Source organism: Cupressus sempervirens, chromosome 5 (assembly GCF_028749045.1).
Source record: "Cupressus sempervirens isolate cs-2001-9-10 chromosome 5, ASM2874904v1, whole genome shotgun sequence".
Lineage (NCBI taxonomy): Eukaryota > Viridiplantae > Streptophyta > Pinopsida > Cupressales > Cupressaceae > Cupressus > Cupressus sempervirens.
Window position 1 is genome coordinate 180951063 of NC_143122.1, and position 23729 is coordinate 180974791.

Below are 23729 nucleotides of genomic sequence, written 5' to 3' on the forward strand. Positions count from 1 at the left end.
CTTTCTGCTATCCTGCTTTTGGTGTTCATTCCCTCTTTTGTAAATTGGTCCCTTAGATGACTCTATTTTATAGCCCAATGGATAAGGCACTATTTTATTCATTCTGGATTTGAGCTTTGTCCTTGTTAGTCCTTGTCCCTAGATAGAGCCAGCTGTTACTTGGTAATAAAGTGTTTCAATTTTTGAACCTGTTAATCCCCTGGTTATGTGTGAAATATGTCCCATTTTAATCATTGGAATGATCATTTCATCCTTGATTTTTTGTGAGTTTCTAAATCTTCATGTCTCCAGCTCATTCCCAGCTCCACCTAGCACTTAAAATTTTCAAAATCTAACTCTTGAGCCTCAAGTTATCGCAGGTTAATGGAGAAACCCAAATTACACATTTTCAAGTTTATCATTAACCATTAACCTCTCAAATAGGTTAATGATAAGTTTCAAATTGTGCATTTTGGAGTAGGTTAATTAACCTCTCCAAAAGCACGTAACCATTAACCTCTCAAACAGGTTAATGATAACTTCTGAATTACTCATTTTGGAGTAGGTTAATTAACCTCTCCAAAAGTGCATATTTCTTAACCTCTTTGAGACAATCATTAACCTCTCTATTTAGTTGATTAAGGTCAAGAATTGGAAGCAAGAAGATCATCATGTTGAACACCAAATGGAATTGGATGAGGAAGGTAGATTATTTGCTAAGAATTGTTGAGGAATTGTAGGATGTCCACTGGCAGCAACACTTTCACAAAACTTCATAGTATTTCTATTGGAACGAAGAAAGAACCCGTGTGTTGGGAGGAGGAAGCTACCTCAATGTAGAGTTTAAAACCAAGAGTAGCACCTAAGTATGTCAAACCTGCCGACTGGGATGGGCTGAATCATATCCATAGGGGGAGAGAGCAGTTACCAACACAATGATAGTTCTAATCCAAAGGAAAAATAAATGGAATTGGCTCTACTTATCTTTACTGATCCTGGTCACTGCTTGTCCCTATGCCTTGGTCATATCGACTCTAGTTGCCACAATTTGTGGTTTGGCACAAGTTGCCAGGATGGGCCTCCTCATCAAGGTGGAAACTTTCTAGAAGCCTTGAGAAGGATATAAGCAATTTCTTTTGATAAAAATGGAACATTAACTCAAGGAGAATTCAGAGTGGTAGACATTTATGCGATATGTGAAATGTTAAAGCTTGTAGGATACACAATTGATACATGTTTGACAAAATTCTTGAGCCAGATATGGTGTCCTGGACGACATCGATTGCAGGGTATGCACAGAAAAGGGTACACTAATGATGCCTTGTAGGTGTTTGGGAAAATTCTCTGATGGGACATGTGGTCATGGACTGAACTCAAACTGAAATTTATGTCTAGATGTTGAATAAAATACCTGCAAGAATATGTGAGGAAAAGAAGTGAGTCTCAAACAAACTGCTCATTATTTCCTCTCTGCTTGTGCATTAGTGAAGTAAATGAAGTTGAATCATTAATATTGTGATGTTGACTATGTCAATACCATATGTGAACTTTTTGGTAGAATATCTCTATTCTCAGCCCATGACATGATAATCTCCAATGATGAATGCTATTGGTCATAATGGAAAGCACGACACCATGATTTAAACTTCACCTCCAGCTTTGACGAAACATATTATGGTGTTCGGCTATTGATTTATCTTTTATGGAATACCCTTGGATATGCCATCTCATTGGAATTAATGGGCATGGTCATCAAATTAGACCAATTCATGGATGAAGTCGGGGGTAGAATCTGCACTACCATATTTGAGTCTTGCACTTAATGGGGATGCCTTGCTCAGTGGTGCTATGGGATTCTAAATGATACTGGAGTGCAATTCATAAATATTATCAATATTCCATGATAGCTCCAAAAAAAATTTCAATATAAAACATGGTGCAGATACTTGGTGTTGCTACAACTGACAAACTTGTTGCTCAAGATCTCATGTAGATTACTCTCGGAGGAAACGACTACATCAACAATTACTTCCTAACACCGATAACAAATGGGGCATCAAGTGAAAGTAGGTTTTCAAATTTTATTCAAATTGAACGAAAATTGTGTTGATCACCTTATCGACCATAAACTGAATCAGTGATAGAAAAAGCTGCCAAAACATTGAATTTTAGCAAAGATCTCTACATTACATGGTCACCAGCTAGTGTTAAGACTCTGAATGATGGATTGGAGAATCAATTGATTTTGACCCAAGATTTTGGGTTGGGATTTAGTTACAATGACATGTTTCTATTTAGAAATATTGAAATGGAAATCAAGCTCATTCCTGGTAACACAACTAGCACAATGGTTGCATTCTATTTGGCCTCAGACCAGCCCAACTGTGATGAACTGGGCTTTGAGTTTTTGGGGACTATTTCAGGAGAGCCAATGAATGTGTAGACAAATATATTTGCAGATGGAATTGACAGCAGAAGGGAGTGTATAAACCTTTGGTTTGATCCTACCCAAGATTATCAAAAATACTCTATCTTCTAGAACATCTACTACATCATATTTTATGTAGATGATGTACCCATCAGAGTACACAAGAATTATGCAGATAAGGGTATTGCATTTCCTAGAAGGCAACACATGGGAGTATATGCAACTATATGGAATGGGGATAATTGGGCTACTCAAGGTGGAAAAGTTAAAATAGATTGGAATGGAAGTCCTTTTGTTGCTTCGTTTAGAAATTTTTAGTGTGGAAGTGTGCCCATGGAAAGGAAATCGAAGGTTTTGCAGGTCTAGAAGTGCCCAAAATTGGTGGAACAAAAGGACACATAGTACTCTAGATGATTCATTGAAGGGAAAGCTTAAATGGGCAAGGAGTAATTATCCTATCTATGATTATTGCACTGATAGCAAGATAATCAACACTACTACTTCTGATGTTACTCTCACAATGGAATGCACTCTCTCTAATATTAAGGACTACAACTATACCATGGTTCAAAAATATCAAGTAAATGATTCGAGCTTCTGAAGACATCTTCCAAGCCATACATTTCAAATAGTGGTCATTTTCATTTAAGGTTAATTAACCTCACCCAAATCATGTATTTGGGAGGTGGTTATTAACCACGGAGAGGTAATTATTAACCTCTATGTCTATATAAGGACTCCTTTTGGCTTTGTAAAAGGGGGGCTTTTTGGTTTTAAAATAAGGGAACACTATGCTGAAATTTTGATCAAGAGATAAATTTTGGAAAGTATGTATAATTTTAATCTCTGAAATCGAAAAATCTTTATTATCTGCTTGGTGCAAGGAAATGAAATGAGATGTGCTTTGGGTTTCTTATTCTAAAATCAAAATTGTTATCTGTTGTAGTAGACATTCTCATGGTATTGTGTGAGTGTTTATGAATACTGAATGTGTTTGGTAATATTGGTTGCTTTCAAGCATAGTTCTTGATCACCTTTGTTATCATTCTTGTTTACTCAAGAAGGTTGTGAGGGCATGTGGTGCATTCATTCTGAACAGTTTTCTCTTGATCTTTGAAGTTTTAGATTCTTTATTTGAAACCCCTTTAAAAATTATATCATACGAGGGAGCTGCCCCTCTAAACGTAGAGGAAGGCCACATATCAAGGGCCTATCCAACTGTTGTGAACGATTTGCTACACACTTTGTTGGACAAATTCTATTGTGAAAAAACCTATTTACCAACACAGAGTAAATAATCTCAAATGATTAATTAAATTAGCCATGTGTATACATATTGCATGCACATTGGATTAATTATTTAATGAACTATATAATCAAGTGATTAGTTTAATTATATAGCTATTTAATTTTTATTTTAATTAATCCAAAAGGCTTGATTCTAATTAATGTTATCTTTGACTAGCTTTGACCATTTTTAGGTGTATATGATTGCCCCTCTTTGAATCAATGTGTGAAGTGTGTTGGTTCAAAGAATGTTTGATGTCTGATATATAATAATGATGATTTGATGACATAAGGATGTCCATGTGATGTTAAAACCTTGATGTAAGTCCTTCATTTTGATTTTGACTAATTTTAGTACCATGATGATGATTTCAAATTTATGATGTTCATTGTCCTTGATCTTAAAAAGTGTGCTAGTTGTGATGATTTCATACCCCAGTGATCATATACCCCTTCACCGAAATTGACTCAAAATCATTTTTAGCAATTAGGATGATTTTTACAAATTCTATTTTTTAAAAAAAATTAATGAAAATTTTGATTTTGATTTGTTTCTTAATATGAAATTCATGATTTGAATGATTCTTTGGTTAAGAATTTGATAGAAAGGCTCATTTTAGAGTAATTAGGTAAAAATGCCTCTCTTAAAGTTTAAATGTTGACATAAATTGGCTCAAAATTACTTTTTACCTATTTATTCACACACTTCCTTTTACCTTTTCCCAATCTAGGCTTTTTTTCTTCTTTCCACCCCAAATTGTAAGCCCAATCCAAGAGCACTACTTCGAGAAGGGGAGAAGATTCCACAAACTTCCAATGTATGGGCCACCAATATGTCTTGATTCCTAGCATTGTTTTTCTAAATATTATTATATTTTTTTCCATTTGTAATTATTTTAGGCATACAAATCCTTAATTTTTCAATTTTGTAGTTTTTTTTTTTACCTATATAAATATTTTTCTCACCTTTGTACAATGTTGTATTGCCTATGTTAAAAGTAGAACTACTATGAGAGGCGCGTAAGGGGGGGTCTGAATCAAAGTAAACAAGAAATTTTTGTCTTTACAAAAGGAGCTTGTTTATTTAACACAGGTTGCACATAGATAAACTATTCAAATGAACATTCAAAAGTAAACTTTCATGAGATAGGTAGAAGAAATAACATGAACAAGAATATATTAGAGCAGAAAATAGAAGACTCGCAAAGAGAAAGATAACACATCAATTTGTACTGAGTGGAAAACCCTCAAAACCAAATCGATGTCATTATAAGGAGAAAAACCACTCCAAACATATAACTCTATTGAGCACCAACTCCTTTTACAATATTTCATAGGTCCAATTATGAGGAGCATCGAACCCTTCTTATTTGTTTTTAACTAATATTACATATTATAACTCTATGCATATATACATTTTAGACTATTGTATGTATGCACATACATACGACCATATGAATATTCAACCAATACTTCTAATGTTCCTTATATAATGAAAATATGAATATACGCACTCAAATCATATTTTGTGCATATCCATATTCCCTTATATAGGGATACACAAAGATATGTTGAACTACACTATCCAATAGTTACAATAGACTGGGACTATTTTAAATAAACCCTCTATTTAGGGTAAAATTACAAAATTATTCAAAGGATAGTCTTTAAAAATCAACTAATATCCATCTTTTAAACCAGTGACTCTCTCCTAGGGTTATCACAATTTGTTGTATAGAGATACATAACAAATTATAAAATATCTTTCAACAAAACCATTCCAAAAATGATACTCTCAATGATCCCAAAAAATGTTCTCACGTCTCACAGTTGTTATCAACCTATTTAACTTAACTAATAACAAAAATGTCACAAATTATTTATCATTTGTGTACTGTGACTTACAAAAAAATAGTTTTCATTTCTTTTGTATATTATAGCCTTATCATTTTGTCTCACTAGACTTTGCATTATTCATTTCATTAGCTACCTATTATATTAAGACATTGTTAATATTAAATCCCAACTTAGCCTTCAAACAAAAAAATCTTGAAATAATCCTTGTATGTTGCAACTATATTTTTTCTGATGATTCATTTTAATTAACATGACTAATTAGGAATTTTTTTAAATTGAGAAACCCACATAATTTTCTTTTCTTTTTTTACTTATGAACCCTTTAATAAGAGAAACAATTATAAGTGAACATGATTCCTTGAACTCTTTATCAAAGATAAAACTCTCACTCAAAACTTTGAAGCTGATGAGACCTACTATTGGGCATATCTAAAAAAATGTGAAATGGAGATGAAATATGATTACCTCATTTTTTTTTGTTCAAAGAATCATTACCTTGGCAGATCATAGTAAAAATTCTTACATCATGTTGAACATACATGACATTCCACACTAAAACAAAAACCCCATTAGAAACTGAGAAGTAATAGGAAGCCATTTATGAAAAATAGATTCAATGATAATAAAAACTCTATTTTTCCTATTCAGAGTTTTATAATCCACAAAAATTTCATAATCCCTTTCTGTAACTCCATGCTTTGGCACAAAAAGACCATCAATGAATTCATCTAACAGAGATCTATAACATATCAAAAACCCAAAAAGAGGTATGGATATAAAAGCTTCTAGAATGTTTAAGCAATGGTTCATGGTAGTAGTCTTAATGCATAGGGTAAAAAAAAAATCAAAGTGAAAGATATTTTTTTTTTTAGTATTTTTCCAAGAGTTAAAAATAAAACTATTCAAATTTGAACATGTACATGATCAATACGTGGCTTCAACAAGTCCAAGTAAAAATAGCCCATAACATACTTAACTTATGACTATCCTGACTAGTATATATAACCTCAGATTAATTACAATTAACAAAAAACCTTCTTAAATATCAAGTATGTTGTTATATGTTCCATGTAAACAAGATTCCTTATAAATATGTCACTCCACATTGTTAACCAAAAGCCATGTCATTATGTCATAAAGGACAATCATCAACAAACTCCCTCATTTTCCTTGATGGAAAAGACATTTGCATAATTAATCCATCATATTTTGTGCACATATAAAATGATATTTCATAAATATGATATACACTAACAGGTACACATAGGATCAAGAATACATACTTGTCATCATACATAATAATTGAAAAAAATCCATTCATGCTTGATATAGGTAAGCATAATAAATCAATCATAAATAAATGTAATGCATCATCATTGAATCAATGAAATACATTGTACCTATACTTGGATCTAAAATAATGCACCTATACCTAAATCTATTGTACCTATAAACAATGAACTTGAACCTATTTATCATCAAATCACCAAAATCACATCACTAAAATTAATGCTAAAATGAATGCTAAAATCACCAAATCAACCAATTTGATCACTATAGTTGAACCACTAAATTAACTAATTTGAAACTTATGACTAAAATAACATAGATTATTATGATAAAATCATCATGTTCTCCCCCATTTTGCATTAAAGATAATCCACAAAATTGGATGAATCTACTTTTAGAACTATGAATAAATGTTAGTAGAGAAAGAAACTAAATTGTTGGGAAAATTATTGGTAAACAAGATACTGGAGAGGGGGAGGTGAATCAGGATCTTAAATTTAACTTATAAAACCAAATTATAGAATTCACACCTAATTCATCTCATATCTTCGATCTAACATTAAAATTGTAATGTTGAATAGTAAATGAAATACGTCACATCCATGAAAGATTCAGTACATAACACAAATGATTTAGTAACCTCGAAACAATTCAATGTGAAGGTAAAAATGGGGAGTGAATGAAACCCACAAATCTTCACTATTGCAACAATAAAGTTAACCTATTAGGGCTACAGTGTTTGATCATAATATGTGATCTACCTTGTGAGGGGTCTCCCCTATTAAAAGCTTCAAGACTATTAAATCCTACCCTATTAAATGATTTAACACATACAATTAAGGACTCTGTTAGGAAATTTACATAGACCTGTTAGGATCACTTGATTAAGAGATTTTTCCTAATTCAAAATTGATTTAGTACCTAACCCTCGGTTTTCTCTTCAAGATGATCTTGGATCTCCTCTATATAATGCCTAATTTGATATCTCCTTTTAGTCCTTCACTACTTTGATTGCACTTTTTTGAACTAATTCTAGACTTGGGCATTCTTGCTTTTCTATGTCCTTGTTCACTTTTTCTCATCACATATATGCTCACATTCTCTCCCACTAACAATTCTAGGATTAGAATCCTCCTTAAATAGATGTTCTATGAAAGTTCTAGACCTTAATCGACAGTTTACAATTCATCATCTTTTGTCATTTATATCTAATTTTCTAATTGGTTGATCTTCATTCCTTCGGATCATTACCTTTTGTAATGACATGGAATCTCCATATTAACTATCTCTACGAACATTGGCCAAATTTTTTTACATCATTGTTTGTGCAATTACAAACTCATTTGACAAAATTGAACTAGTCGGCATTTGAATGTGTTGACACTTAATCATCATTAAGATTCATACTAGCACTTGGCTTCTATATGCATAGAGTTCTCTATTCATTCAGCAAAAATTGTCTTATTAGCTTACTTGGTCTCTACTAAAATAACTCAGCTTACATATATGCTCGATCTCAACTAGGGTGCTTGGTAATCACCAATTTTCTCGACATGTAATGCAAAATAAACAAGTCATTTGTTATGATCGACCTTTACTAAATGACTCATTCGTAGTGATGATTGTTCATCCTTTCCTAGTAAATGACTAAGTATTTGGACACTAATAGATAACATAAGCTTAGAGATCGACAATCTCCCCCTTTGACATTAATGGCAAAAATACTTTGTCATGCATAGTCATTGCATTAAAAAATACTCCCCTTGAGACTATAATTGAAATATATAAAATCTAATTTCTTTAACTTCTTTTATTTCCTCCTTTTCTTCTTATTTCTCCCTTGTTTTTTTCATTGACGACTTAGGGTTGTTGGGTTTAGGTGATGCTTATCAAAAAATTATTTATGGCTTGCCAGAATGTCTACATAGCCTTTATTCCACTATTTTTTTATCTTCTCTAAAAATTAAAATTGAATTTCTAGCTCGACAACTAGAGCAATTAGTCTTTTAATGTGGTCAAAATGTGTGTCTTTCTTAAAAATGGTATGTGTAATAGAAACTTCTTTCTATATGATTTACAGATGGGGTAATAACTAGAATTAAATTAAGATCAACTTGTTTATGATCTCGATATCCCTAGCCATGATCTCGGCTAACCTTTGTTGACCAGTTGTCAACTTATTATATTAGAGTGAGCTTGAACTTGCATTCTTGCCCAATGAAATAGAACTTTCTCTCATATCAACATTTAATAAATCAATGGAACAATGATTTTCCAATGTAAGTACCTTAGGACACTGAACTTCATATACAATGAACGAATGATCTTCAAAAAAATTCTAATATTGTAACTAATTTGGAAAGCTCTACATGTCTATTTACAAGTTCCTAAGTGAATTTTGCCAAATTTTTTTGTTCAAATCTTCATTCGGACCACTACATTAGCTTATCATTAGTCTCTATATCCTCTACCTTTACTTTATCAACTATATATACTAATTGCTCCAAATTGGATGTTGACCATCTAAGTTAGTTATGCCAAATGCATCCACAAAATATCTCTTAGGATGTGTAGTACATATTTCTTCCTATGCTCTTGTCTCATTTGTTCTTTCTTTTCCTTACGACTCAACAAGATTTGCAGTTCATGCATCTTCTCAAGTGTCAAATTGTTCATGTCATACATGGGTAAAGTGATTGCCTTATCTAGACTGACTGACTCATCATCTAGTTCATTTGATTGAGTCAAAACCTGAGATTTGGGGGTTGTATCACTGGGTAGTGATAGTTGCAATTGTTTCCCCTTCTCACTTATTCTCATTTCTTGATGTTTCCTCTTTACAGTAGGTGTCACCTTCTATTTAAGTGTACCTGACAATTGATTCTACGGGATTTGGACTCGACAACTGTACAAGAGCTAATGAAGACTCAATATCCTCTACTACTGATTTAGTCTCTACATTGTTAGTCTTTGCAGTCTCAATATTTGGAAAATCTACAACTTGTAAAAAGACTAGATTTCTACAATGTAGAGTTGTGTCTGACATGAGATTCTATATATCTTCCTTAGTTAGAACATTTTGGTTATGTGGAGGTGTATCAAATATGTCTTTGATAGTAACAACCTCCTTATTTTCACATTGACGCACTAGTTGCTTGATTTCTTCAGTTAATTTTGCAACCTCTTCTTTTTATGCATCCTTAAATTCAATTGCATCTCCACCTTCTCTGACTTCTACTATTGGAGTAATCACTCCAAATGTCTCTTTCCACACCTTGATGTTGTCTTGCTCAACTTCATGACGTTTATTCTTCAAAATTTTATATGCCCTATCTCTTTGCATAGATTTATTCATAGAATATTTTAGGGCTATATACATATGTGTCTTTACCAAATTTGGCATAGCTTGTGCTAATATAGTCTCTCTTATTTACTTCTTTGTTCATAGTGCCCAATTCCATTTGGAATCTATTTGTTTGTACAAGACCATTGGGAATTTATCTTAACATTCCAAGGGTATATGTCTAAATTTAATAATCATGTCAATCATAGCTTCTTCAAGCTTAACTTGATCATCATTATTTAAAGAATCATAATTAATGTCCTTGAATCTTATGAAACTTCTTGATTCTCTAATCTTTTCACATACCTGATCTATATTCATTGGAAGGAGTCTCTTCACAATTTGTAATTTTCTTGGTTCATCAAACTCAGTCTCCTCATCATCTTCTTCCTCCTTTGCAATGATTAGTTTTCTCCTCGGCCTCTCTTCTATACTCTTCTATGGTGAGCTTGTTGGTCTCTTCTTTGATGGATTTCCTTTGGTCTTCATAGCTAGGGGCTGAGTCATCTTTGATCTTGTTATGATTTTCACTTTTGGCTTCTGAGGTGTGAGAACCTTCTTCACATCTCTTCTAAGATCAGCTTTAACCTTAGGATCAACAATTATTACCTTTCTTTTCTTTGTTTCTTTGGGATTGACAATAGCTAATTCTTTTCCTTTTCCTTCCATGACCTCAACAAGTTTTCCTGATCCTTCCCCTTCTTCATTCTTCTTGTCCTTAAGACTTTTCCTCTTTATTTTCTTCTTAGCCTTAGGCATGCTAGATTCTACACTTAATTTTTCTATTAATGTTTTATATATGCCAAAAAATTTTACATTAGCATCAGCATCCTCAATCAAAAGTGCAGTCACTACTGTTGTAATCTCATCAACATTAACTTCATAAGGCATAAGCCTTAACCATGAAATTATTGGTATTATTGTTGGGGCATGCACAAAATCTATGTCCATTACAAAACATACCTCATCATAATACTTATCAATGTCCAACTTAGGTATTCTCTATTTATTTCTTGTTTTATTTTTGAACTCCTCAAAATAGTTATCCACTATGGCTTCAAAATTTTCTCCCAAGCTACCAGTTAAATTATTTATCTACTCAAAAAAAGTTTGATTCCTATCCCATGATACTATTCCAATTGTAGGAAATAAATTTTATGCATAGAAAAATATACAAACTAGCAAAGATCCAAACATACATGATGTATTCTTTGCTTTCTTGATTGCCTCCAAGTTCTTTGATAGTTGTTGCAGTTGTAGCTCAAAAAAGTCATAAGTATGATCCTTCTTAACAATATTATATCCCAAATTCCTTGCAATGCATGACATGATGTTTAGTCATCTGGATTGGTAGAACTTGTGTACAATCACACAAACTGTGAACTCAATTACATGATCTTCTATCCCATCAATTGACATTCCTCTACCATTCCACTTTTCTTTGGTTAGCTTTTCAATTTCACTCTTTGTTGTACTCCTTATGCTTTTGGGTCGATCCAAGGTAGGGTGACCAATTACTCGACGTATTATGACCTTGTTGATCTTGATTGGTCTACCTTGTAACCATATCTTCATGTCATGGATGCAATTGAGTAGGATCTTTATCCATTCTACCTTGAAAACCTTAGGGAACCCTAGGGCATGGGTAAGCTCTTTCTCAATAACTATTTTTTTCTCATCTTTCAGGACTTTATTGTTACATAGCTTCTCATAAGTTGCCCTAATTTCAAAATCTCCAATCTCTCCTACTTTTCATAGGTAGTAAGACCTTACATCTTGAATAGTTAAAACTTTGGGTGGAATTGATGACAGGGCACCAATAACATCTTCAACCTTCTCAGCAATTATACTACCCCTAAAGTTTGGTGGAGGACATTGGTCATTCCTCACAATATTTTCTTTTCTATCCTTTAACATTTTGTTTGATGATGCCATTTTAACTAAGGTTTCAAAAAATAAAACTCTTCTATGATATCTTTTGAAAATAATTTACTTGAAGAGAGTATTATATGTTCAAGGTGAAGGTATCAGGTTGATGGGCTATACTAATGTAGATTGAGTAGGAAGTACAATAGATAAAAGGAGCACTTCAGGGTGTTGTTTCAGTTTGGGATTAGGAGTTATATCTTGGTTCAATAGGAAGCAAAAATCTATGGCTCTAAGTTTAGCAGAAGCAGAATACATAGTAGCTAGAATGGCGACATGTGAAGCCATATGGCTTCAGAATGTTAGTAGCCTTGTTTGGTTAGAAGGTTGAGACTACTGTAATACACTGTGACAATCAGAGTTGCATCAAGTTGTTTGAGAATCCAGTATTTCATGATAGGTCTAAACATATAGACATTAGATATCACTTCATTAGAGATTGTGTACAATGGGGGGTTGTTCAGCCATAGTACATACCTATAGAGGAGCAGGTAGCAACATTCTAACAAAGGCATTGGGGAAGGCAAAATTCATCTTCTTCAGAGATAAGTTGGGTGTCATGCAAAACAACTTCCTCACTAAGAGGAAGTGTTAATTTTAGGTAGCTTGGACAACTGTTAATCCATATGTGATTAACTAGCAAATAACTGTTAGATTTATGCTATATATTTGTTAATTAATTGACTCCTTGTAGAAGCCACTAGTAACCTATTGGTTAGGTTGTTTTAATCGAGAAGCAACTAGAAACTTCTTGGTTGAGTTGTCTTGATCAAGAAGCAATTAGAAACCTCTTGGTTAAGTAGTATAAAGGGGGGTCAAGGGAGGCATTTGGAGAACATAATAGAATAGAGAACAACAAGAGTTGTAGAAACATTTGTAGCATTAGCAAATGAGTTTACACTGATAACAAAAAGTCGTGTAGTGTTAGCAAGGGCACAATAATAGTGTTGGGGATAGTAGTGGAGAATATCAACAAGAGAAATTAGGAGGTTGCCTGAATTCTGCCAGTGAGAGGCAAGGAATTTTGTATCTCTTGATTTGCTTAAGTTAATATATTTTCCATCTGTAGAACTAGTTTTCCCTTAGGGTTTTTCCAGGGACAATTGTCCAAAAATATTGTGTTCTTTGTGTTATGAATTTATTTATGTATTTTATTGGTGAAGTTGCAATTGTGTTTTTTTTCAATATTGGCTGGGAATTTATTTCTAGCAGTTTAATAATCATTTACTATAGGAGATTAATAATTAGTGATTGCAATAGTGTTAATTTTCACATTGGGGAGCTAAAGTTATGGCAAAAAAGTTTTCCCGTTTATGGTCAATGTCAAAAAAATTTGTCTATCCATGTCATTGAGTTTTTGTTAGTGCCCTTAAGATTACATTTGCAAAAAACCTATTACCTCCATAAACTCTCAAATTACATCTATAGACTTTGACATTGGAATTTCCATACACAAGCATATTCTAGCCTCTATGCCTATAGAAGTCTTACAGGACCCCTCACATGGATTCCTTGGATCATGTATCAGTGTTGGCAATAAAAATGTTGAAACCTTATGTGCAAATAGAGACAGAATTCAAGTTGAAAAGATTGGCAAGATTGGCATAGTTTTCCCATTGCTCCCATGTTTCCTCTATATCCAAAACAAACCTAATTACAAATTGAGTTTTGAAACCCATCAACTGATAAGGACTATCAATTCTAGAAGCTTCCTAGCTGCTTCATTGCTTGTCAATTCCAGAAGCTTCATGAGACAATGAGCGCTCACATGTTTCTACTTAAGCCTTTATTCTACCTATCCCTTGCCGTGCAGAATTTCTCACCCTAGAAAGTGTCTCTAATATTACTTCCATCACAGGAATGCTCTCAATTATATATCAATTTATCAACAAACATCACCAATCTCTACTTTTACACACCATCTCTACCCATAGTAGTCACAAAAAATAATTCTATCAATCTCTCCTATTTTATGTATGCAAAAATCTTTAGCTCATAGTCGTTTGCTTGTTGCGCCCTTAGGATGGCCAAGAAAATAAGTGAATGCCACCAGACTGTGGATGGAGAAGGTGAAGGTCAATATTTCCAGATGGGAGTTGGTAGTGGCACCCCAAGATGCTACGATGTCGTATCCTATAAAGTTTGTCTAAATACCTTGAGGGAGGCTCACATTTATCAAAATCAAAACCAAAATCATTACAATCAAAATCATCAATGTAGTAATATTCAAGTTGAGCTACTTTTAATGCCATTCCTGCCATACCTACTAATATTACCAAAGTCATTGCAATTATGAGCATCACACAAAATAATTTCATTGCCTTTGCCATTTTATTTTATGCACTTTGAAAACTCTAATTCAATCCAAATTATAGAGTCTAATGAATAATTTTTCTACTTTTGTCCACCAAAAGGGGTCAAGACTCGACAAATTGCATTCGCCCAAACTAAATATAAATTACAAAACAACAAGTCTACTGTAGACAAATTCTAATTTGTATATTGGAATATGCGAGTTTTTTGGCCCGCAAATTGTATTCATTCAAACAAGGAAATCCTATGTCAACTTTCAATAAGTATTTAGATAATTATTAATAGGAATCATTGTTGTAGCCATACCTATACCGTTGGGTACTCACAAAGTATGAATGAACAAATTTTAACCAAAATGGTCTCATTCTTTTTTAATGACAAAAAAAGAGATATCAGACACCAAAAAATTAAAAAAAGTATGAAATTGTTCAGACATCTTATCCACTTGAGTGAATGCCCTCTAAAGGAAGCACATCTAGAGCTTTCTTCTACATAATGGACACAGAAACACAAACTATTTTAGAGTGCCACATAAGCACCAAACAAAATTAGGAAATGTCCTAAGTTTTCTAACTTGTTTCCCTTAATTTTATCTTAACTAAAATTTAAAAAGTAAACATTGGGAACAATTATGAGTATGTATGTTGGATAAAACAAATTGCTTTGTTCAGGTAAATGTATCAAGGTATATATAGATTCAAAACTCTAAGATTTTTTATTAAATACTAATATCATTTGAGTTTCAATCATTTTTCAAACTTATCAACAATCAATTATCTTTTCAAAAGTTGAATTATATTTAATTTCATACACCATTCCTACTTTATAATTGTTTTGAAGTTATTATTTTTAACATTTCAACGATCAACATTAACAATCTTCACAAAAGATTTAAATATTTACATAAAAAAATCCAAGTGGCTAATTTCCATTTAACATTTAGTTTGTTTATTTTTTAAAACTTAGTAAAAAATCCATTTCATGATTTTTATTATTAAATATGGGTCATTTATTAATACATCATTTCCTTATGTTTATAATAAAAAACTATATTAAAATATTGTGCAAACATAAATTTAATAAGATTCATTACAATATCTTTATATTCAATCATATTCATTTCATTCAATTTATAAAAATAAAATTTCAGTGATATTCATATATTTATACATGATGATCTAGGATATGGAAACAAATCATAAGAAATTTCAAAAATATAGTTAGGCACAAATGTCAAATTAATTTTTATCTTCATCTCAAAATTTCATAAAATTTAAATTTGGAATATAGATAAATTTCCCTAATAACATAATTACTTTTCTAAAAAATAAAACAATACTTGTAATTTCATTGTAGTTAACTTTTTCTGTTTAGTAAAATTTAATAAAATATTTTTCATTTGATTTATATTAGTTATATTCACTTGTTCATACATAATATTCAATATATCTATTTTTAATTTTAGACAGAAGACAAGGACTCTAGCTCAACCAGAGCTCTTGTTCTCTAGTGGTTTCCCACTGTTCTTATAAAAATAAAAAAATAAAGACAAGATGTAAGCGACACAATTAATTAATATTAACACAGTTTCAACGTTTTGGAGTACTACAATAATTGAAGTGTCTGCACAGTGGATTCGCACTGGTTTAAAACTGGTCTTGGACCGTTTTGCAAGCTTCGCATGTGGGAAGGTAGTGGGGTCTGTTCCTTTACTGGAAAGCATCAGAACTTTTAAGATTGCAAAAACATTCCAGTAAACAGATCATTAATCACACATATAAACCTAACTATGCTCTATTGAAAATCACACATAGAAGGTTCATTCTGGTTCAGAAATTATGGAGGACTCCCGTGTCTCATCGTCTCTAACACCACGTAAAACATTGATTTGTTTGGAATCAAAGAAAAAAAAGGAGAATTTAGAGCTATGTTTCTGTCCTTTTTTCCCTACCAACGAGATTAATTGTTTTTCTGTTATATTGCAGTTCTTGAAAATGATACGAAAAATTCAGGGGGCAACAGTGAGGGGAATACCGAAACTGAATCAGATAATAAGGAAGATGTGTCCCCAATTGAGCAAGTAGCTCTTACAGTCCCCACAGTTGATGATCCATCTCTCCCAGTGCTCACTTTCAGGATGTGGGTGTTGGGATTGCTTTCATGTATCAGTGTCTCTTTCCTCAATCAGTTTTTCTCATACAGAATAGAACCTCTTACCATCACGGCAGTGTCTGCACAGATTGCTGTGCTCCCACTAGGGCGTTTCATGGCTGCTACCCTGCCCAAAACTAGGTTTAAGGTCCCTGGTACTAAATGGAAGTTTTGCTTGAATCCGGGACCTTTCAATGTCAAAGAGCATGTTCTTATTACAATTTTCACTGGTGCTGGAGCGAGCCCTGTTAGTGCAATCCATATTGTCAATATCATAAAGATCTTCTACAAAAGGAATCTGGATCTATTTGTAGGCCTGTTGATAGTTCTCATGTCACAGGTAAGTGCAATTTACAATTTTGTCCCATGCTCAATGGCTCAAGGAGCTAATTGCTATGGATTCGTGCTGTTCTCAAATTAAATCCAGGATTTCTAATAGAACGGAATGGATGATCTCTGGTGTCACAAATGTTGTTAATAGCTTAAGCTTTACTGAGCAATACAAAACTACTCAAAAGTTGTATAACATAGGATGTAGAAATTAGCTCAAATGGTTAATACGGTTAGATTTATTTATGGCTCATGTGCTATTCTCAAATACAAACCAAGTTATAGAATCTAATGGGATGTAGGATTTATGGGACCACAAACGTTGTTAGTAGCTTAACTAAGATTCACTGAGCCATGTAAAACTACTCAAATATCTGCGACAGATTGAGTGTTTCAGCCTCTTTGCCCCTGCGTAGTACAATGTAATATGAGATGCTTCAATCTCAATCTTTTTACGTGATTATTTTTATATCTTATTAAACGCTGCTTCCTTTGCAGTATCAGACGCCTTTCATTGTTAATGTCTTCTTCGTATAAAAGAAAACAAACATTCTTGTGCCTCGTTAATATTTGTGCCTCATTTCGTCTCATGAAGGAGGATAAATATCAGATGCCTCTCATTCTCAAATTCGCCTGCCAGAGAATTTTTCTGTTTTGCTGTTTGAACTGCAATTGCTAGGTGATGAGAACCTGGCTTGAATTAGCAAATTATGTACTTTGCCGTGTATTATTTAGGAAAGATGTATAAATGCCTTGTGCAAATTATCCCCTAAATTGTTATCTTCTTTTACAGATATTGGGATTTGGATGGGCTGGCATATTTCGAAGGCATTTAGTAGAACCATCTGCAATGTGGTGGCCTGCAAATCTGGTCCAAGTCTCCTTATTCAGGCAAACTATTTTACTATGTTAAGAGCCATAGTCAGTGGGCTTCCATGAAGATGATTAGCCTTAAGTTTGGCTGCATTTATGATCATTTTCTGTGAAGAAGTTTCTGTAGCTATCTCTACTTGTGACTGTTTCTAACCAAGAATATCTTTTAAATCGCTCTCCTCGCTCCTTTTGTAGGATATAGATTATAGCATTTATATTACAAATCGTGCAGTGCATTCAATTTCTTTACTGGCAGCTCATGAAAAAAAGTTTCTTATTTCCTTCTCTGTTTTCATCCCTTTTTGCTTTCTTACCGCCATTCAATATAGTTAACTTCTTATGCCAAGGACTGAGCGTGTTTCGAAACAATGATTTTGCTGCAGAACACTTCATGAAAAGGAGGAGAGACAAAAAGGAGGTTTAACGCGCATCCAATTCTTTCTAATAGCTCTAACATGCAGCTTTTGTTATTACCTGCTTCCTGGTTATCTTTTTCCGCTGCTGACATCATTTTCATGGCTGTGCTGGATGTTTCCTCGATCTGTTATTGCACAGCAAGTTGGTTCAGGTCTTCATGGGCTAGGTCTGGGTGCTGTTGGGCTAGACTGGTCAACTATCTGTTCATATCTGGGAAGTCCACTGGCCACACCCTGGTTTGCTGTAGCCAATGTGGCCGTTGGCTTTGTGCTCATAATGTATGTAATTACACCATTGACCTATTGGTTCGGTGTTTATGATGCTAGAGTCTTCCCCATGTTTTCCAAGGATCTATTCACATCCACAGGACAAATTTACAACATTTCTGCCATAGTTGATTCCAATCTTCATTTAGACGAGCAGGCCTATGAGAATTATGGCCAGTTACATCTGAGCACATTTTTTGTTTTTTCCTATAGCATAGCCTTTGCAGCATTGTCTGCTACAGTCATGCATGCAGTCATCTTCCATGGAAAGTAATAATTTCTGTCCCCTTCCCTCTGATATAATTCCGACATCGTTGTTTTAGATTTGGAAATGATAGTCTTAATGATTCATGATTTGTAATGGCAGAGACATATGGAATCTCAGGATGGATAACTTCAAAGAGAGGAAAATGGATGTGCACTCTAGGCTCATGAGAAAGTACAGAGCAGTACCAGAGTGGTGGTTTTTCATAATTCTTGTCTTGACTTTAGCAGTCACCATTACAGTCTGTGAATGGTTTAAGGATCAGCTTCAATTGCGGTGGTGGGGAGTGCTCCTTTCATGTTGCCTTGCCATATTCTTTACTCTGCCAATTGGCATTATAAAAGCTACTACGGATAAGGTATCAAAGACATCCATTTTGGAAAAGAGGACAGTAATCATGCTGCGAATTCTTGCATAAATGTACTTTAATATTTCCACAGTTCATGAGGTTGATAGTTTAATTGTGTGAAAATTTTAATAAAAAAATTCAGAACACATTCCATGATTTATCATCAAAATGTTGAAGCGTCAAAATTTTGGATCACCTTCTATGATCCATCCTCAAAATGCTCACACATCAAAATTTGGGATCACATTTCATGACCCATCAAAATGCTAGAAAAGATTTCATCTAACTTTCTCCTACTCTTTGTCCTCTGGAACCAATGCAGAGCCTGGGCTTGAATGTCATTTCTGAATACATTTTTGGTTACATCTCCCCAGGCAGACCAGTGGCCAATATCTGTTTCAAGATTTTGAGTGATATCAGCATCAGCCAAGCCCTAACTTTTCTCCAAGACTTCAAACTTGGTCACTACATGAAGATCCCTCCACGTTCCATGTTCATGGCACAAGTAAAGCTCTCAGCATCCCATGCCATTTCTATGATTCAGTTAATTACTTTCGTTGTAATGATCGAGGATACTCCTTGACATTTCTCTCACCGTACATATTTATGCAGATGGTAGGGACAAGTGTTGCTGCACTGGTATACATGGTAACAGCGTGGTGGATGATTGATAACATTCCCAATCTGTGCAACACAGCAGTATTACCAGATAACAGTCCATGGGTTTGTCCAGTGGACCAAGTGATATATGATGCATCTGTGGTTTGGGGACTGATTGGTCCAGGGCGAATTTTCGGAAGGCTTGGTCAATATGGTGCTGTTAACTGGTCTTTTTTAGTAGGAGCCATAGCCCCAATCTTGGCATGGCTATTACAGAAGTTGTGGCCCGAGAAAACATGGATAAAGAATATAAATATGCCAGTACTTATTGGAGCAACATCACTCATGCCTCCTGCTACTGCAGTAAATTTCACTAGCTGGTTGATTATGGGATTTATTTTCAGCTTTGTGATATACAGATATCACAGACAATGGTGGCAGAGACATAACTACGTGCTCTCAGCTGGACTGGATGCAGGTTTGGCATTCATGGGTGTACTTCTCTATGTTTGTTTGGGCCTGGAGAATGTATCTTTGGAGTGGTGGGGAACGCATTTAGATGGTTGCCCATTAGCTTCCTGCCCAACCGCGAAGAACGTATCAGTTGATGATTGTCCAATCTTTTCTTAGGCAAAATTGAAGGAAAATTTGGTTTTTGGAAAGGAAAAAGTGAAATCAATCGGTTACTTCAAAAGTTTTGAATAGCTTTTACAATTCTTGAAATTCCAAATGTAATTGTCTTACAGGCTTTATCTAATTTGCTCATTAGAAAGCTCTCTAGAACTTTTGTAAGCAATTTCTGTTATGTATTTTATTTACTTTTTCCTTTCTTGTAGTCTTTTTGGTTTAATTCCTATTCTTTCATGTAATCTAGCTTAGCCTTCTTCACTGTATAATTTTATTTAACCAACAATCTTCTTCCTTGTAGAGTGTATTCTGTAGATATGTTTTTAATGTACACCAGAAATCAATATTAACACGTAGCTTAAGGAGTCTCAAGGAAAATATTAACGCGTTGCGTAAGGATTCTTAAGGAAATGAAAAATAAGAGCTCTAATTGAGTGAGTCTCTGCCTTATATCCTCGGGATATAATCATATAATTACCTCGTTAGTCAAATAAGGAAACAGATGAGTGATCTATTTTCTTGTGTTCTTCCCCTTTTGATCATCAGCAAACATTAATATAATTTCTTTTATTCATTCATGATATATTTTTATACCTATTTTTTTTTGTTCTTCCCATATTGATTATCTACTCTCATCAATATAATTTCTCTCTTTCTTTCTAAAACTATAATATTTTGAAAAAAAAATTCCAGTTGAAATTATATAATTTATAGCACTAATGTCACAGCTGTAAAGTCAATTGCAAAAATGCAATTGCAATATAACTCCTGAAATCTAAAACTAATGTTGAACAGAAACCTGAAACGGGAATAAAATTTAATACCCCTGAAACGGGAATAAAATTTAATACCCTTAAATGCCTTTAATTTTGGATTCAGCAGAAGTCTGGCTGGAAATATGGGCAATCTGTATTTTTGAGTATTTTTGAGCGTAAAATCTGAAATGAACTGCAATATCTGGTAGACAAAGGAAATTAATCATATTCAGAGCACAAGGCAGAGAATTGCATTATATATCACATAGTATTACCAAAACATACAAATATAGAGAACTTTCAGGCAAAGGTACAGATGCCAACTCACGCTCAATTCAACAGCATATTCTGTGTTCTGTCAATTTTTATTTATTTATTTATTTTTTATGGTGTTCGCTAACGTAGACGTATCCCCATGGCCCAGCCCGGTGTAGCGAAATACAATTTAGTTGCTAACGCAGAGGTATCCCGCGGCCCGGCCCAGCGTTTAGAAGAGCCGAGCTGAAGCAAGACTAATCCTCTGCGGGTGGGGCAGTGAGCTTGTACAATGGTCCCACCAATCTAATCTAGAGAGAGGTTTGAACCCGAGACTATGAGGTAACCCCACAGCCTTAAGCCTCCGCTCTCAACCAGACGAGCTACTGCCTTTGAGCTTAGTTGTTCCTTTATTGTTCAATTGCTATTTATTTTGTTATTCGAAGGCATACATCAGAAAAGACTTCTGATTTTAAAAATAGTTTAGATATAAAGCCCCGGCATAAATAGGTAAATAATGTCAGTAATGAAATTACAATTTAGTGTAAATGATAAATTCCATAAATATTCTTTGTTTATTCTCTCAAAGAACTGGCAGAGTTTGATGTTGACGCATCTGTTAGCGCTACTAAATCTTTTCGATTAGTCCTGATGATTCGATTGCTGCAGTCAGAGGTTTTGGCAAAAGCAAAGAAACTTCAAGAGTTTTCATACGATCAAAAAAATTCAGACAAATCGTACGTTAGACATTTTGAAACCATGATTATTTGCTCAGAGCCTGAAAAGAAGTATATCAGCTGGATGGTCACAGAAATATGCACAAAAAGATAAAAGCTTATGCTGCCGGAACCACCACTAAAACCTTTTTATTGACTGAGAAGTCGATGTCAAGCAAATACATAGGCAAATGGCACCATTTTTTCTCTACACGGACTACTGACGAGGAGAAATTGGCGATTCCATGTGATTTCTCTGTCGCGCAATTAACATACTGTTGTCATCATGAAACCCTAGATCGCGCAATCTGTATCTTTATGTCACCGTGTCCCGCGGATAATGTCACTTCGTCAGCCTAAACCCTAATTGCGTAATTTTGATTCGTTTGCTGCTGTGAAAAGCTTCTACACACGACCTGATTGTGTTAATCACTTACCCTTTACCTGTCATGGGTTATGTTGTGTTCGCTGCCATCACCATCTCCAATCGCGCGATTTTGATATAATTGCTAGTTAAACTAAAACATGAGGTCGATTTCCATCTTCCTGACGGCCACTTATCCGCCTGCACATAGCCCAATCCACAGATGGTACTCTACAATCCATTCACACTGTTTTCATCAGTTGCAAAACCATTGTTTATTAGAGCCTTAGATCTGACATGAGCTATCAACATCTGTAAAGTTTAGGGTTTGAGAAAGCATCAGAGACCAGATAAAGAGTCCCCTCGTTTCGGAGCCAGAGTCCTTCGGGAAAGAGTCTTGAGTCTTCCTTTTATATATATATATATAATAATAAACAAGGGAAAATTACAATTATCTAATAGGAAAAAGGAATTAATAATTGAAAGTTAGTTTAAAAATAAAATAGTTCAAATATTTATTCTATTGTCTAGACTAATTACACATAGATAAACGAAAACATTATTAAAATTATTCTAATTAATCTTATAAAGAAATTTTATAGAGTGAACCAAATTCTACAAAACAAAAAGTCTACTTTTATTTTTTTTCTTCACAAGTTAAGAATTGCTAAAATCAAATTACCACTCCAACAATGAGAAAAGGTTAAAAAAATCAAGGTGGATGAGAAAAAGAAGTAGGTAGGCAAATTTGTAAAAATGGGTAAGGTTGTTGGAAATTGAGAGAAATAGAATTTCACATGAGAAGTTTGACCTTTTCACAAAAGGACATATATAACAAAGTTGCTTAAAATTCCTCCCAAGCTTTGATAGGACTTGTTTAACTTTATATGAAAAGAGTTAAAACTAGCAATCACACCTTAGTGTGCAATAGGTATGTCGTAGAAGTACATGGAAGATCATTTGAGTATTTATTCTTTTGCATGTCTCTTCTTATCATCCTCTTTGTATTTCCTTATCTCTTTATCAATATATCTTACCATCTATATCTCTTTCTGTTTTTCTCTTCTTCTCTATGCCACCCTTTATATCTCCCTAGATCTCTTTCTATCTTTATCTTTTAATCTATATCTTTATCTCTTTATATATTTTGCTCTCATCTTCACACTATATATTCATCTCTATCTCTATCTTCTTCTCCCCCCTCCATATCTAGATACATCTTCTTTCTTTATCAATCAACTTTTTCCATCACCCCCTTAGTATACTTTTAAATATCTCATCTACATATTTCTTCCCACATCTCTCTCCTTATCTCTATCTCTATCTCTATCTCTATAC

General features: G+C 33.8%; 1 protein-coding gene and 1 pseudogene across 3 annotated transcripts; both read left to right on the forward strand.

Moving 5' to 3' along the window:
* Nucleotides 1–1180: 1180 nt before the first annotated feature.
* On the forward strand, nt 1181–3008 carry LOC149555011 (putative xyloglucan endotransglucosylase/hydrolase protein 10 pseudogene; annotated as a pseudogene).
* Nucleotides 3009–15989: 12981 nt separating this feature from the next.
* Nucleotides 15990–20512, forward strand: LOC149555012 (oligopeptide transporter 7-like). 3 transcript variants are annotated; one of them, XM_089829042.1, is made up of 7 exons: nt 15990–16114; nt 16409–16914; nt 17698–17795; nt 18161–18730; nt 18828–19083; nt 19397–19579; nt 19687–20512. In XM_089829042.1, exons 1-7 carry the CDS (start codon nt 16105–16107, stop codon nt 20302–20304), a joined length of 2241 nt encoding a protein of 746 aa, XP_089685168.1. In that variant the 5' UTR covers nt 15990–16104; the 3' UTR covers nt 20305–20512. The 3 variants fall into 3 exon arrangements, with proteins under 3 accessions (XP_089685168.1, XP_089685167.1, XP_089685169.1); XM_089829041.1 differs by having other exon boundaries at nt 16014–16298; XM_089829043.1 differs by lacking the exons at nt 15990–16114; nt 16409–16914 and adding an exon at nt 16933–17583.
* Nucleotides 20513–23729: the final 3217 nt, after the last annotated feature.